The 16,892-nt window shown below is 49.1% G+C and overlaps 1 protein-coding gene across 2 annotated transcripts; it reads left to right on the plus strand.

Annotated features, from left to right (window-relative positions):
* Positions 1-1,308: 1,308 nt before the first annotated feature.
* Positions 1,309-6,084, plus strand: RPL23A (ribosomal protein L23a). Of its 2 annotated transcripts, none has more exons than XM_061580721.1 (5): positions 1,309-1,446; positions 4,041-4,407; positions 4,912-5,088; positions 5,275-5,344; positions 6,031-6,084. In XM_061580721.1, exons 1-5 carry the CDS (start codon positions 1,422-1,424, stop codon positions 6,043-6,045), a joined length of 654 nt encoding a protein of 217 aa, XP_061436705.1. In that variant the 5' UTR covers positions 1,309-1,421; the 3' UTR covers positions 6,046-6,084. The 2 variants fall into 2 exon arrangements, with proteins under 2 accessions (XP_061436705.1, XP_061436706.1); XM_061580722.1 differs by having other exon boundaries at positions 1,344-1,446; positions 4,044-4,407.
* The last annotated feature ends 10,808 nt before the right edge of the window (positions 6,085-16,892 follow it).

Below are 16,892 nucleotides of genomic sequence, written 5' to 3' on the forward strand. Positions count from 1 at the left end.
GGCGTTGGAAAGCTGAAATTTAGCATAAAATGCACTTGAAAATATTCAACGTCTAACTAAAACTGCAGATGTTCATAATATTATATTGAAATTATTTTATAATTGTAAAATATGAAAAGTAATTATAACTAAAAAATACTTGATACTTTGTAGTCAAACGAAGCAAAATGGCGAGTACAATTATAACAATCACATTCATTCCACAAAATGAAAAGCCCTGGGAGAATTATTATAATCCAAATGTTTAATAACAATCATTCAAATAATTTACAAAAAGGATGCTTCACCATTATCCCATGCAGAAGCAAAATGCTCCTTCATGGAATACATAAAAGGTGACCTTAGTAAATTTAAATAATCAAATAGTTAATAATGAAAATTTATCAAAATTTGTGTTGTTATAACAATTCTATTTAATTAAGTAGAACGTGTTGTTTATATTTATTTAAAGTTGCGTCACACATCGTCACAAATGAATGACCCCCCCCCCCCCTTGGGTGCGTGACGTCATTTATGGACGGCCCCTGAACACAACTCCTGTTTTATTTCCAGAAAGGATAAAAGCTATTATTTCCTACTCTTAGTTCTTTCGGTAAAGTCACGTCGGTAAAAAATATAATTAAAATTAATAAAAATAAAATAAAAATCACCCGGTCGGCTGGAGAGCGACCGACCGGGTGATTTTTATTTTATTTTTTTAATTTAAATTTAATTTTTTACCTACGTGACTTTACCGAAAGAACTAAGAGTATGAATCCTTGCAGTCACGAAAGCTTCAAATCTAGAACTATTATTTCCAGCTATTCTTTCCAGAAAGGGTTAAAGCTATTCTCACACATCTTACCAGGTAAAGCTCACTGAGCCATTATTTTAGTTTCTCATCACATTCGTCAAGGGCAATTGCATTGCCCTTCCACCACCTCGAGCCCCGCCCCTGATGCTCAAGCTCCTCCCCCGCCTCCTGCTCCCAAGTCCAGCAAACTCCGCCCACTCGCTGTCTATCCCCGCAGCCTCCTGTTTAAGCTCCTCCCTTTTCGAATCCCTGCTTCTGAGTCCGGGAAACCCCGCCCCTCCCACTCTATCCCCGCCCCCTCAGCACCGACCCCGCTTTTGAAGCTCCGCCCCCGTAGCTCCCTGCTTCTGAGCCCGGGAAACCCCGCCCATCAGCCCCTTTATCTCCGCCCCCTTTTTTAAGCTCCGCCCCCGTAGCTCCCTGCTTCTGAGCCCGGGAAACCCCGCCCATCAGCCTCTTTATCTCCGCCCCCTTTTTTAAGCTCCGCCCCCGTAGCTCCCTGCTTTTGAGCCCGGGAAACCCCGCCCATCAGCCCCTTTATCTCCGCCCCCTTTTTTTAGATCCGCCCCCGTAGCTCCCTGCTTCTGAGCCCGGGAAACCCCGCCCCTCGCTCTCTCTCTCCAGCATCATGGCGCCCAAGCCGCGCAAAGAAGGTTCGTGCTCCCGTTTCCCCCCCTCTCTCCCGCGTCTCCATCGCTCTCTTCACCCTCTCGGAGTTTCCCCGCCGATGTCTGCGCGCCGGAGTTCGCGATGAAGCCGCTCAGTCCCGCGAGGGCAATGAAGTCTCGGCGCGTGGGGTCGTTTGAAGCGCCTAGGCGAGCGGCAGGCTCGGCAATGTGCGAGTAGGCCCTCGGCCCTTCGTCAACTTTGTCTCTAAACTCCCAGCGAGGGGAGATTAAACTTTGTAAAGTTACAATAAAGCGTTAGCGTCGACCAAGGTCCAAGTCGCTTGTAATGTAACGTGCGTGCGTCTCGAGTAACGTTTAGTGTTGTGCAGCGTGCCTGTGACGGCACTGATGTTAAGGCCTTTAGAGAGAGGCTTCACCAATCGACTTTAAACGTTTTTAAAACTTATTTATTTTACCAGGGAGTAAGGGAGTCTCGGTGGCTCTTGGCCTGGCCCATCACAAACGATAGTTAAACAAAGTGGCCGATGTTGTCGTGTGGGCACATCTAGCGGCAGCACCAGCGGTGCTGGCGGTGAGGGGGAGGATGGAGGCCTTGATCCAGCAGTGGCTCGTCCATGGTGATGGTGATTACACCTATAGACAGAGAGGACCACGTGGATTAGAGCACACGCAGGGTATAGACACCACATTGGTCTTCATCCAGCAGTAAATAGACCATGGTGATGATGGCGAGACAACAACACGTGGGTTAGAGAACAGTATGCAGTATATGCTGTATACACGCGTACTCCACTGCTGGATGAAAGCCCTCTGCTGCACTCAGCGGATGCTATCGCGGTGGCTGAGATGTTCTCCCTCGCCTGGTACGCAGGAGGTCGTGGGTTCGATCCTGACGATGTCCGTGGCTGTATATTTGGAGTGCGTCTCTCTCCCCGTTATGGTCACCACGTGGATTTTTCTCCGGGTCCTCCGGTTTTTCGTTCCACATTTCAGAATCAAAATGTTTATTCATACTGGAGCAATCCGAAGAGCTGTGAAGCTCTTTTAAGAGTATTTGGCCGCTATAAATTTGCCCGCGATGATAGCAGCCACTTAGTTGAGCTATCATTTGTGGTAGCCAGGTTCGCCGCTGAAACAGAGCTACATAGCTCAGTGGGGCCTTACACCTTGTACAATAAAAAATAGTTTAGTTTTAGTATGGATCTTATGGGTATCTGTGTCTGTATGGGTCTGTGGGTATTATGGGTTTTTGTGGATCTCAGTTTGTATGGGACTCTGTTGGTCTCTGAGTCTGTTTAAGTCTGAATTGCATCGGTTTCTATGGGTCTCTGTATGGGTTTCTATGTATCTTTATGGGTCTGAGTCTATACATTTTTACACGATGATATCAGCCACTTTGTTGAGCTATCATTTGTGATAGCCAGTGTCGCTTTACAACCGGTAAATTAATAATAGTTTAGTTTTTGTATGGATCTCCACGAGTCTTTATGGGTTTGTGGGTTTCTGTTGGTCTCTTGAGTCTATCGGTCTCTATGAACTGCATGGGTTTCTTTCGGTCTCTATGGGTCTCAGTCTCAACGGGTCTCTGAATCTCTGGGTTTATGTGAGTCTTTATAGGTCTCTGAGTCTATAGACTAGTGCGGTTTTTGGCTGCTATAAATCTCCGTGTGATACCGGCCAATTGGTTGAGCTGCTGTCATTTGATGGCCAGGTCCCTTCTAAATAAGAGCTACAGAGCAGCTTAGGTGGGGCCTTACTCCTGGTAAAATAAAATTTGTGTAGTTTCACCATACTTCACCGCGCTCATGTCTACTGGCCACCGCGAGGGGGTTTCGGCACACAAGTGTAGTGTAGTACGTAGAGTGTAGTGTATAGCGTATGTGTAGTGGATCATATTGTTCAGTAGTGTGTGTACTGTAGTGTGTAGTAGTTTAGAGTGTATTGTGTACCTGTAGTGTAGAGTGTAATATGTATGTTGAACTTCTGGCAACATAGCCAACCGTGCTAATCGGAGGTAGTGTGTAGTAGTGTATACTAGTGTGTGGTGTATAGTAGTGTGCGGTATGTAGTGTATAGTAGTGTAGTGTATATTGCATCTAAAAGCAGCGTGCAATTTGGGTGACCATGTTTCTTCGACGGTTCGCCAGGCCCACCATCACTGCTGTGAGCAAGAGGTCGCAAACAGGTTTTGATTCCTTACCCGTACCCGGCTGCACCAGGGTCGCAAACGGGTATCCGTACCCGGCCGGGTATCGGGTAGGGTACGGGTACCTGATTGCGACCTCGGGGATGAAGCCATGTTGCAGGCGCGGGTGGGTTGTTTCTAGGAACTTGAATTGTGAGAAGAGACAAGACGTTAGGAAATGAGTGACAAATGGTTACTCATCAGTAACTCGCGGTGTACCCGTACCCGGCCGCACCAGGGTCGCAAACGGGTACCCGACCGGGTAGCCTGGTATCGGGTACGGGTAGCCGGGTATCGGGTAGGGTACGGGTAGCCAGGTATCGGGTACCCGATTGCGACCTCTGCTGTGAGCACGACGCGGAGTTTCTCCTAACGACTGTTTACGCCCTATCCCCCCTCCTTCCCACACTCCTCACCCCCCTCGCCACGACAGCAGCGGCCGCAGCTCCGGCCAAGCCCGAGGGGGTCAAGCCCGAGGGGGCCAAAGGCAAGGGCGGCAAGGGCCGTCCCGAGGGCGGCAAGGGGCGTCCCGAGGGCGGCAAGACCCGCGAGGGTGGCAAGGCCCGTGCCGAGGGCGCCAAGGCCCGCGGGGCCGAGGGCGCTAAGGCCCGCGGGGCCGAGGCGCGGCCCAAGGGTGAGGCGAGGGCCAAGGCGCTGAAGGCCAAGAAGGCCGTGCTGCGCGGGGTGCACGCGGTGCGTCGCCGCAAGGTGCACACCTCCCCCACGTTCCGCAGGCCTCACACTCTGCGGCTGCGGCGGCAGCCCAAGTACCCGCGCAAGAGCGCGCCCACGCGCAACAAGTGAGGGGCACAGCACACTGGCGTACACGCACGCCAGTATCACATACACTGGCGTACAACCGCCAGCATCATATGCACACGCTGACATCGTGTATACATCATACGCACATATACTAGCATCATACTTGCAGACACTCAACAGCATCGTACACACACAGACTAGTCGTACTCGCACAGACACGCCAGCATCACGCACTCGCGGCACACCCTAGCGTCGTACACACATGCTAGCGTCGTACACACATGCTAGCGTCGTACTCCGTGCATACACACGCTACAAGTGACAGGCACCGCACACGCGCCAGCATCATGCACACGCTAGCCTCGTACACGCGCGCGAGTGTCGTGCACGTGTCATACAAACACACTGTGCGTGCCATGCATAAACCGTGCACACACGCAACAAGTGAGTGGCTGCCTCACAAGTACACACACACCACTTGTGTTTGTGCGTACTCGTGTGTGTGTGTGTGTACTCATGTGTGTGCGTTTGTGCTCGTGCAGGATGGACCACTACGCTATCATCAAATTCCCGTTGACGACGGAGGCAGCGATGAAGAAGATTGAGGACAACAACACGCTGGTGTTTATCACAGACGTGCGTGCCAACAAGCACCAGATCAAGCTGGCGGTGAAGAAGCTCTACAACATCGGGGTTATGAAGGTCAACACGCTGATCCGGTAAACCGTCACACGCGCACGGTCACACCTCGAGCCTTAGCCAGTGTCTTAGCCAGTGTCTTAGCCAGGGCCTTTGCCAGGGCCTTAGCCACATCATTAGCCACATCCTTAGCCACAATCTCCTGGGTTCACGAGTGGAATCATAACATATCGTTTGTCTCTGTCCGTGTGTCTGTCTCCCCGCAGTCCTGACGGGGAGAAAAAGGCCTACGTGAGGCTTACGCCCGACTTCGACGCGTTGGATGTTGCCAACAAAGTAAGCCCAACGCCGGGTGGGCGGGGGGCGGTCACCCTCATCTGGGTGTTTGTGTGGGTGTGTCTGGGTGGGTGTGTCTGTGCCGCTGTGATTGTGTCTGTGTGTCCATGTGTGCGTATCCGTCTGTGTCCGTGTGTGTGGTTGTCTGGGTGTGTCGGTGTCTTCCGTGTTGGTCTCCGTTTGTGTATGTGTGTGTTGGTGTGTGGTAAACATAGCCACTGGAGAGACAAAGGTGGCTGGGCATGGTGCTGGTCACCTACCCCCTCTGTGTGCCACAGTGCCGGCTTTCGCAGGCACTGCTGCTACTCGCTACTAACTACAGCACTTGCCCCTCCACCGTTGGAGGCTATAGATGGGGGATCTTTGTATGTACATGTGTATAGGCGTGGCTCACCGCTGCCCTGAGAGGTGGAGGGGAATGAGATGAACCTCTGGATCGGTGGCAGTGCGTTCTCTGTTGCGTGATGCAAACCTGACAGCTCTGAATCGTCTAGTGTGGCAACTCAAAGGAACCGCTGATGACAGACGACGCACGCTAGAGACAAAGCTCCCCCCGTGTGTAACCTCGGGGGGCTGTTCAGGAGCAAGGGCTGACTAGTGGTGGTGGCGGCGGCGACGTGGGCACGGATAACTCTCTCCCTCCCCCTCTCTTTCCTCTCGCTCCCTTGCTCTCTCCCGTATCACAGATCGGCATCATCTAAAGTGGGAGGCCTCTTCAATAAACGTATCTTCAGTTGGAACCCCTCAGCCTCTCTCTCCTTGTGTGCGACTGTTGAGTGATTGGTGAGTGTGGTGAGTGCATGGTAACTGTGTGGTGAGTGTGTGTGGTAGTTGTGGTAGGTGCCGCGGTGGCGGGATGTTAACTACCTCGCCTGGTATGCAGGAGGTCGTGGGTTTGATCTCGACCCTGACAATGCCTGCTTGCTGCTGTATATTTGGAGTTGCGTCTCTCTCTCGCCTTGGTCACGTGGATTTTTCTCTGGGTCCTCCGGTTTTTCCCCTCCACATTGAGAATCGACGTCACCACGCGTTATAAATTCCCACGCGATTATTCTATCAGTCACTTGGTTGAGCTGCTATCATGTTGTGGTGGCCAGGTCGCTTCTGAAAGAACTAGGTAGCAGCTCAGTTGGGGCTTTACACCTGGTAACATGCTTGGCGCTACGCTGCGCAACAAACCCCGCAGACTTGAATTCGACTCCCGCTCACGGCCACCACCGCCGGTAGCGACGATTATCTGAACCGGCCGAGCCTCCCCTAGGTCGACTCAGCCTTAAGTGAGTTACCTGGGGCAGCGGTGGTGATAGTGTAGTAAACATCGCCTGGTGTTGGACACCCATGTCCTCTGTGTGCCCCCAGTGCCGGCCTTCATAGACGCTGCTACTCAGTACTAACTATAGCACTTGCCCCTACAGCCTGTTACAGGCTACACGGGGGATCTTTGTTGTGCCACTACCAACTTTACCGTCACCGCTCCCAGCAGCCATCCTCACCACTACCACTGTCACCATCACCACTACCACCATAAACCACTACCACTGTCAACCATTGCCACCACCAAGCTCACTTAGACAAAGATCCCCCGTATAGCCTTAACAGACTGAAGGGACAGGTGCTGTTAGCGAGTAGCGCCTATGAGGTCTAGCACGGCACATGACTGCCTTTGTCTCCCCCCAGTGGCGATGTTTACGACACACCGCACCAGGTGCTCATTTGAGGCCGAGTCGACCTAGGGGAGGCCCAGGACCAGTTCAGATTATTGTCATTGGTGTTGGCCGTGAGCGGAAATCAAACTCGGGCCTCTACCGGGTTCGTAGCGCTGACCACTACCGCACCCCACACCACCAACCTCACCAAGACAAAGATCACGGCTACCACCAGCATACTCGCCACTCACCACCAACCTCACCAAGACAAAGATCACGGCTACCACCAGCATACCACAATTACCACACCACCAACCTTGCCAAGATGAAGATCACCGCAACCACCAGCATACCACAATTACACCACCACCAACCTCTCCAAGACAAAGATCACCGCTACCACCAACAGACTCGCCACACCACCACCAACCTCACCAAGACAAAGATCACCACAACCACCAACATCCCACAATTACACCACCACCAACCTCGCCAAGACAAAGATCACCGCTACCACCAGCAGACTCACTACACCACCATCACCAAGACAGATCGTGGCTACCATCGGCATACCACACAAACCACACCACCACCTTGAGTTTGATCGACCTGGAGCTCTCTAGAGAGAGGGCACCGGGGCCCCACGGACGTGGGTTGCCAGGAGGCCCCCCGGGGTCCACGTTCGCCATGACCTGGGCCCCCCCCTCCTATCCCCCGCACTGAGACGTCGCTCGAACTCTGCACGGACATCGAGCCGCGCTTGGACGGTCGCCGGTCGTCCACTCTGCAACATTGATGATGATGAGTGGTAATCATGAAGGGTGGTGAAGATGATAATGCAATAATGGTTGGTGATGATGGTTGATGGGTGGTGATTATGATGGTGGTGTTGATAGGTGGTTGATTGGTGTTAATGGTGATGATTATGGGTGTTGATGCTTATTATGGGTGGTGATGGTGGTTATGATGGTTGGGTGATGGGTGATGGTTTATGATGGTGATGGGTGGTGGTAATGATGATGAGTAATGGGTGGTGGGTATGATGGGCGGGTGGTGGTGATGATTATTGGTGGTGGTGATGATTCGTGCTGGTGATAATTACACTATGTAACACAATTTTTGTTCTTGAGTAGTAAGTGTTATTTCGTAATTGCTTATGCCTAAAAAGTATAGAAAATCTTAATCAAAATTGACATGTATTTATACTAAAGTAATACAAAAATTACTACAAAAGATTTAGAAGTGAGTAGTTTTAGATTTATGATTATACTGTAAATCACTTTCACGAATCAGCCCCCAAATGTCTCCCATCATGTTCACGTTATACTGTCCTTGGTAGCGGCGTTCAAAGTCCAATATATCCTGGTGGAAGCACTCGCCTTGCTCCAAGTACGCTCCCATGTTCTTGAATTTATCAAGATGAGCATCAAGGATATGGACTTTGAGGGACATCCAGCCCATTGTGCCGTAGTTCTTCACCAGATTCTCAACCAGCTCCACATAGTTTTCGACCTTGTGATTGCCCAGGAAACCCCGAACCACTGCGACAAAGCTGTTCCAAGCCGCTTTCTCCTTACTAGTAATCTTTTTGGGGAATTCATTGCACTCCAGGATCTTCTTTATCTGTGGTTCGACGAAGACACCAGCTTTAACCTTTGTCTCAGACAGCTTAGGGAAGAAGTCTTGAAGGGACTTGAAGTCTGCTGATGCCTTATCTACAGCTCTGACAAATTGTTTCATAAGGTCAAATTTTATGTGCAGTGGTGGTATCGGCACCTTCTGGGGTCCACCAGTTGCTCCCACTTGACGTTCCTCCCCACAGAGAACTCGGTCCGCTGTGGCCAGTCCCACCTGTGGTAGTTCGCCTTGCTGTCCCAAAGGCAAGGATCCAGCAAGGTCTTGATGCTGTTGTAATCCTCTTTGAGGTGCACCGAGTGAGCCAGGGGAAGAGACGGGTACTTGTTACCATTATGGAGCAGCACGGCTTTGAGGCTCCTGGATGAGCTGTCAATTGAGAAGCGCCACTCATTCTAGTTACAGGCGATTCCAATTGCCTCCAACAGACTGGTTACATTGTGGCAGAAGCAGAGCCCGGCTTGTCGGGTGAAGAAGCTGCAAAAAGGTTGATGACGCTTCCTCTGATCTGCAACTTGCACACTTTCATCCAACAAGTTCCACTGCTTGAGACTAGACATCAAAAGTCGTTGAGGTCTTTTTGGTTGGGGTAGTATGGGTTTCTCTCCTTAGCTCCACCTTTGAAATTGTCATCTGGACCTACAACATCTTCCTTGCTCTCTGACTTGCTGCTCTTCTAAAGATGGTTGCTCTCTCTCCGGCGGAGTGGGTACTGGGAGCTCATGGCAGTGTGGCACCGGGGCGTGATAGCATTTGCATTCTTGCCAGTCCGACGTTTGGAAGGGTCCACCATGCAGAAGTAGCAGTTGCTTGAGTGGTCAGTGGGTTCCCGCCAAATGCTTGGGATTGCGAACTCCATGGCTCTCTTTTCCCCTCTGTACCATTCTACAAAAATACATTTATTTCACCCATTACTAATGTGTAAGAGATTCTCGCAACATTTTTCATATATGATATATATTTTCAATAACATTCAAAATTGTAAAACATTTTGAAATGTAACACTTTTACAATTTAAATGTTTTAACAAATGTTATAAAATAAAATTCCAAGCAACAATTGTCCATGTTACTTTCCAGAGTTGTTTTGCATTGCTCGCAGGTGAAATGAGGTGCCCATAGTTTGTCTTGATTCCCGACAAGCATGCTGAAATATGCCTTGTAGGCCTCACACATCTTAGCAGATGCTTCCACAGAGTACTTTTTTGCTCTTGTCTTGATAAATTGGCCGCAAACATAGCAAAATGCGTCTGCCGGATGCTTGCAGCCTCTTGATGCCATCTCAGAAAAATGCACATGTGTAATAAATCCGCTCTGGACGATTGTCTTTTCTTTATTCGTTCTTCATTACACAGCTCCCTCACACGCTGGGTTCCTTTTTCCCTGTTGCTCCCGTTCCTTGAGCGTGGCGTTCGCTCGCTTTCTCGCTCCCTCACACTGCTGGCTGACGGCATGTGGGAGACAGTTTCCGGTCTGCCACGTGGCCGCTGGCGTGCCGGAGGCACAGACGTGGTCTCTCTTCAGCCCCTCTCTACACTGACCTCGAGCTGTCTCTCTCCACCCCTTATAACCCCTGGCCCACGTGATACCACGCAGCCAATCCTCAGCCTCACCCCTGGAACCTTCCAGATGTTGCTATGCAGCCACAGAGCTGCAGCCACAGAGCTACGTCCCTGGCTCGACGTCCCAATGGCTGCGGGCTGAGGCCAGCAGAGCCGATCACATATTACTATATTTTGCCACTGGTACAGGAGGTCTCATAGTGTAAATGCTTACCCCGAGCTATCAATACTCTAGATCAGGGGTCCTCAAACTACGGCCCGCGGGCCACATGCGGCCCACCGAGGCCATTTATCTGGCCCATGGTCACTAATTGGGCTGCGCTTGTGAGCACTAATTGGGCTGCGCTGGTGAGCACTCATTGGGCTGCGGTGGTGAGCACTAATTTGGCTGCGCTGGTGAGCACTAATTGGGCTGCGCTGGTGAGCACTAATTGGGCTGCGCTGGTGAGCACTCATTGGGCTGCGGTGGTGAGCACTAATTTGGCTGCGCTGGTGAGCACTAATTGGGCTGCGCTGGTGAGCACTCATTGGGCTGCGGTGTTGGGCACTGATTGGGCTGCGGTGTTGGGCACTGATTGGGCTGCGGTGGCGAGCACTGATTTGGCTGCGCTGGTGAGCACTGATTGAGCTGCGGCGGTGGGCAATGATTGAGCTGCGGCGGTGGGCACTCATTGGGCTGCGCTGGTGAATGGTTCAATGGGCCAATTGACTGGACTTGCCCCCAGGCCTAAGGCTGCCAGCCCTTCCCTGGCTGCGCTTGACTGGCTCTCCCTCCCTCAGCTCTCTCACTTGCCCCTCGGCTCCACTCCCAGTGATATTCCTGTGTGCTGAGTAAATGATAGAGGGGTAATAACAGAGTGATCTCTGATCTCTGGAGGGGCTGCCTGCTGTTTTCCCGTGCTGGTCAGTGACAGACAGCCGAGGAGTAGGAAACCCAATTTAAATGACAGTAAGTGCATTTATATTCTGATTGCTATTCAGTTGTATGAGGTTATATTTTGTATGTTGTGTAAGCCCCGGTTCATACTGTTGCGATCTCTGAGCAGTGCGAGTTCAGCCATATGCTTGTATGGCTGAACTTGCATTAGATTCGGAAGAAAAAAGGCACATGTGCCTTCTTTTTTCCTGCAGTGGAATCGGATCGCATGGGTCTTCTCCCCCATGCGATCAGATTCCTATGTGAGTTCGCAGATCGCACTGCGATCTGTGAACAAAACTGCAGGTGTAATTAACTTTTTAATGGCACCCGCACCAGTGTGAGCCTGGGGTAAAAGCGGAGTTCCCCCAATCAGACTGCATTGATGGGCAGTGCAGTCTTTATGTCTCTGTGTGGGCAAAGTTATTGCTGGTATATTGTTTTTGTAGCGCTGTATATATATTGGTATTTTACTAATAGCAATTTTGACTCCCTAGGAAACAATGATGTCAAGAAAGAGAAAAATTGACTTGGAGTGTAGGATATTCAAAAAACAGTGGACTTATGATTACTTTTTCATGCAGTACAAGGAAAGAGCTGTGTGTCTGATATGCCAGAATATAGTGTATGTGTTCAAAGAATACAATTTACGTCGACACTATGAAACTCAACATAAAGATAAATATGATTGTTTGGTCGGAGAAGTGAGAAAAGATAAAATATTAAAACTGAAAAATACATTAACAACTCAGCAAAATACTTTTGTGAAGCAGAAGCAACTAAATATTTCATCACTGCGAGCAAGTTTTCAAGTTGCCAAGCTAATAGTGTGCACTGGCAGACCATTCGTTGAGGGAGAATTTGTTAAAGAATGCCTTCTTTCTGTTGCCAAAGAGATGTGTCCAGAGAAGGCCGATTTATTTAGTACTGTGAGTCTTTCAGGACCTACAATTACACAGAGGATTGAAGAAATGGGAGACAATTTCCATCAGCATTTGCAAAACTCCACAAAAAAAACTTTCCTATTTTTCCTTGGCACTCGACGAAAGCAATGATGTTCGTGATTCTGCACAACTTCTAATTTTTATTCGTGGGACGAATGACTATTTCGAAGTCACAGAAGAGCTTGCTGCACTACAAAGCATCAAAGGAACAACTACAGGAGAGGATATCTATGAAAAGGTTTGCCAAACTGTGAATGGTTTGGAGCTGAACTGGGCTAAACTAGCCAGTGTGACAACTGATGGTGCTCCTAGCATGGTGGGGTCTAAGAAAGGAGTAATTGCTCGCATTAACCAAGAGATGGACAAACATAACCATTCTCATCCAATAGCCATACACTGCCTCATCCACCAACAAGCGCTGTGTAGTAAATCACTGAAGTGGGACTCTGTTAACTTCATTAGAGCTCATGCACTAAACCACAGACAATTTCAGGAATTTCTGTCTGAGCTAAATGTTGACTATGAAGATGTTCTGTACCACACAGAAGTCTGTTGGCTGAGTCGAGGGAGAGTTTTGAAACGTTTCTATGACTTACTTCCACAGATTACAGCTTTTCTGTTTTAAAAAAAACAAATAAGTACCAGAGCTCAATGATGCAGAATGGAAATGGCACCTTGCCTTTCTGACAGATGTAACAGAGCTACTCAACAGTTTCAATGTGCAACTTCAAGGAAAGGGGAAGCTCATCTGTGATATGCAATCATATGTCAAAGCATTTGAAGTAAAATTAGACCTCATCAAACAAGTGAAGGAGGAAAACTTCTGCCATCTCCCCACAACTCAAAATCTGTTAGCGGAAAAACCATTGGTTGCATTCCCAAACAAAACATGTGTGGATTCACTGCAAAAATTGCAAAAGGAGTTCCAATTTAGATTTAAAGAGCTTCATCTCCATGAACAGGACATACAGCTTTTCCGTAACCCATTTTCTATTGACATTGAGAATGTGGATACATCTTCTTGGTTCTTTCGGTAAAGTCACGTAGAAGGGAAGTAATAAAATAATAAAAATAAAACATAATAAAACAATTCTCACGACGTTTCGGCCACAACGCAAGCAGCCGTCCTCAGGTGAAAACCAGGTCCGTCGAGGCGACAGAGTCTGAATGAAACAGCACACGAGCTTGGAGCATATATATAAGCTGGGCGCATTGACAAAGGAATTTGCATATCAAAAGGAATTTAGCATATTTATGGGAAATGCAGGAATGTGATTAGTACTGCATATGCATGTGCATTATGCAGGATTAACAGCATCAAAGGGAGCTGCAGTTACTGCTGCTGCAGCAGTTGCTGCTGCTGCAGTTTCTGCTGCTGCTGCAGTTGCTGCTGCTGCACTTGCTGCTGCTGCTGCACTTGCTGCTGCTGCTGCACTTGCTGCTGCTGCTGCACTTGCTGCTGCTGCTGCACTTGCTGCTGCTGCTGCTGCAACTGCTGCAGCAGCAGTAACTGCAGCTCCCTTTGATGCTGTTAATCCTGCATAATGCACATGCATATGCAGTACTAATCACATTCCTGCATTTCCCATAAATATGCTAAATTCCTTTTGATATGCAAATTCCTTTGTCAATGCGCCCAGCTTATATATATGCTCCAAGCTCGTGTGCTGTTTCATTCAGACTCTGTCGCCTCGACGGACCTGGTTTTCACCTGAGGGCGGCTGCTTGCGTTGTGGCCGAAACGTCGTGAGAATTGTTTTATTATGTTTTATTTTTATTATTTTATTACTTCCCTTCTACGTGACTTTACCGAAAGAACCAAGAAGATGAATCCCTGCAGTCACGAAAGCTTTAAATCGAAATGTGGATACAATTTACCAAATGGAACTGGCTGAACTGCAGAATTGTGACTCTGTAAGATGCATTCAAGTCAAGCAGGAACCATGCACTCAAAATGGCAACCATCTTTGGCAGCACTTATGTCTGTGAACAGACTTTTTCCAGAATGAAACATTTGAAACCTCCAACCAGATCTAGACTAACGGATGCACACTTGCATCACTTGTTACGACTAGCAGTGACAAATATGGAACCGGACATTGACCATCTCGTTAGCCAAAAGCAGGCCCATAGTTCCCATTGAAATACTGGAAAGTTTGTTGATTTAACTTTACTTGTTCTTCATTTTAAATATTGTATTTGTTCCCGTTTTGTTTCTTCACTTCAAAATAAGATATATGCAGTGTGCATAGGAATTTGTTCATAGTTTTTTTTAACTATAGTCCGGCCCTCCAACGGTCTGAGGGACAGTGAACTGGCCCCCTGTTTAAAAAGTTTGAGGACCCCTGCTCTAGATAGTGTGCTGTCTTTGAGTTGCACGCCTTTTGGCGTCGTCTGGTCCAACACCAATGGAGACTAGGCTCTAAGAAATGCTGTCTCGGGTGTGGACCAATCAACTTCAAGGACAGTGCATATTATCATCAGAGTTGCTTCTTTTTGTTTGCATTTTGACTGCTTGTGTTGTGGTTATTGCAAACATGATGCCTTGTATAAAGGTGTCAGTTTTTGTACCAGTTGAAAGGGTAAAAACCTATTACTATATTTTGCCACTGGTAAAGGAGGTCTCATAATCCTTCCAATGATTTCTCAATTTGTATCCATCTCGGTTGAAGTTATGTCTATGTTTATATATTTATTTTATTTCTAACTACGTGACTTTACTGAAAGAACCAAAGAGTATGGATTCCTGCATTCACGAAAGCTTCAAATCAAGGCAGAATTCGTATAGGCTCAGTCCCAGGGAGAAGGATCACGTTTGCCAGGCAGTTGACGAGATGTTGGCTGCGGACATTTCCCCCTCTACCAGCCCGTGGGGGGCTCCCATTGTTTTGATTTAAAAACAACGGGATGGGAGTCTGCGCTTTTGCATAGATTTCCGCAAGCTGAACAAAATTTCTATGGCGTGGTTATTTTTGACCCTCGATTTGTTGTCAGGATTTTGTAAGCTGCCCTTGGATGAAGAATCTCGGCCTAAAATCGCGTTCCCAACACTCCAAGGCTTCTTCCAATTTAGTTTCTTCCATATGGCGCTGCATTCCATTCCTGCCATGTTCCACGAGCTTATAGAATTGGTCTAGGCAGGTCTCCAATGCCTCATTTACCTGGACGACGTAATTGTATTCGGGCGCACGTTTCAGGAGCATTTGCAGCGACTTTACCGGTCCATGTTTTTCAAAGTGCGTGCGGGTGGTCAATCTCAAATTGAAACCGCAAAACTGTCATCTCTTGTAAACATTGCGGTATTGGGCTAAATTGTTAGCGAGTCCGGGATAGCCACGGATCCTGACAAAACTGTGTGCGTGCACACATGGCCAACCCCTAAGTTGGTGGGTGAAGTTCGCAGTTTTGTTCAGGTTTGCATCATTTCACTGGTTTGTCCCCAACTTCGTGACAATTGCAAAACCGCTCGATGCGCTCACTGCTAAGGGCCAGAGATTTCGGTGCGGGGAAGAGGCCGCGTTTGTTGCGCTACGCAATGGCCTCGTCAACACGCCCGCCTTCCCTCGGCTTCCCAGATTTCTATTTGCCCTTTGTGTTGGACACGGATGCCAGCGACACTGGAATTGGTGCTGTCCTATCTTGATTTGAAGCGTTCGTGACTGCAGGAATCCATACTCTTTGGTTCTTTCGGTAAAGTCACGTAGGTAGAAAAATAAAATAAAACAAAAAATAAGAAATCACGACGTTTCAATCGCAACACAAGCGGTCATCCTCAGGCGGAAAAAATAATCCAGCAGTGGAACTGCTGAACCAGCGAGAGAGCTGTTACAACAAGAGGTTATTTATGTGGCGATGGGCAAGCAAGCGGGGTCTGAGCTGGAAAGGAATTCCATCCCCGGACACAAGTACGTCAGTTGTGTTAATGGGGGTGATTAGGGAGAGAGAGATTCGCATGAAATGAGCTTCCATCGCCGCATAAGAGTATCATCCCCGCATATGTAATGTAGGAATTTGGGCGGGAGACGACTTGACGGGTAGTACACTTTTATTAACACCAACTTCACTAACACGTGTGGCCAACTGCAGCCTACGCTACGCGGTTCCCCCGGCTACACACACACGGGCTCTCCCGCCCCGTAGCTTCCAGGGAACCCACCCCGGCTGGGGTATGGGTCCCGACCACTGGGTCCCACAGCCTCGCCCTCACAAGGACGTCAGGCCCCGGGTCCCACGGTCTCGCCTCTGAGCCACACAGGGTCCCGGCCCTTACAAGGACAGCGGGACTAGGGGTCTCAGGGCCCTATCTCTTCCGACTCCGTCTTCGATCTTCACTGGTTACCAACTCCTCGAGCGCCCGCGCGCATTGCCTTTTATAGTCCTCCGCTCCCGGGGAGACGGAGCCTATGCGGACCTCGATGTGAGCACCCACCCTAGTTGACCAATCACCACGCGCTGCCACACGATCCCTTTTCCTAGCTTGTGTCAGCGCACACAACCACTCACCACGCGCTGCCACACGATCCATCACTGTCAGCGCGCGTCACCACTATACCACGCGATGTAGCCACACCCGACGCGCTCTCACACGATCCCCCCTTGTCAGCGCGTACCGTCCCTACACATACAACAGCAATGTTAATGGGAGATTAGCACTATGTTGATGGGAAAGATTATGCAGGGAGATTAGGGGGATTAGTAAGTTAATGTTATGTCTATGTGTAACACAAGCTGCGGCGCTGCCAACTGCGCTGTGAGTCCAGCGCATCCACGCAAGTGCACCACCGTAATGGTGGTCACGCCAGTGAGACACACAGCCCATCACACAGCCAGAGCCATCGAGACTAAG

This window comes from Lethenteron reissneri, unplaced genomic scaffold (genome assembly GCF_015708825.2).
Source record: "Lethenteron reissneri isolate LAM-NWPU_2019-01 unplaced genomic scaffold, ASM1570882v1 scaffold_121, whole genome shotgun sequence".
Classification (NCBI taxonomy): Eukaryota; Metazoa; Chordata; class Hyperoartia; order Petromyzontiformes; family Petromyzontidae; genus Lethenteron; species Lethenteron reissneri.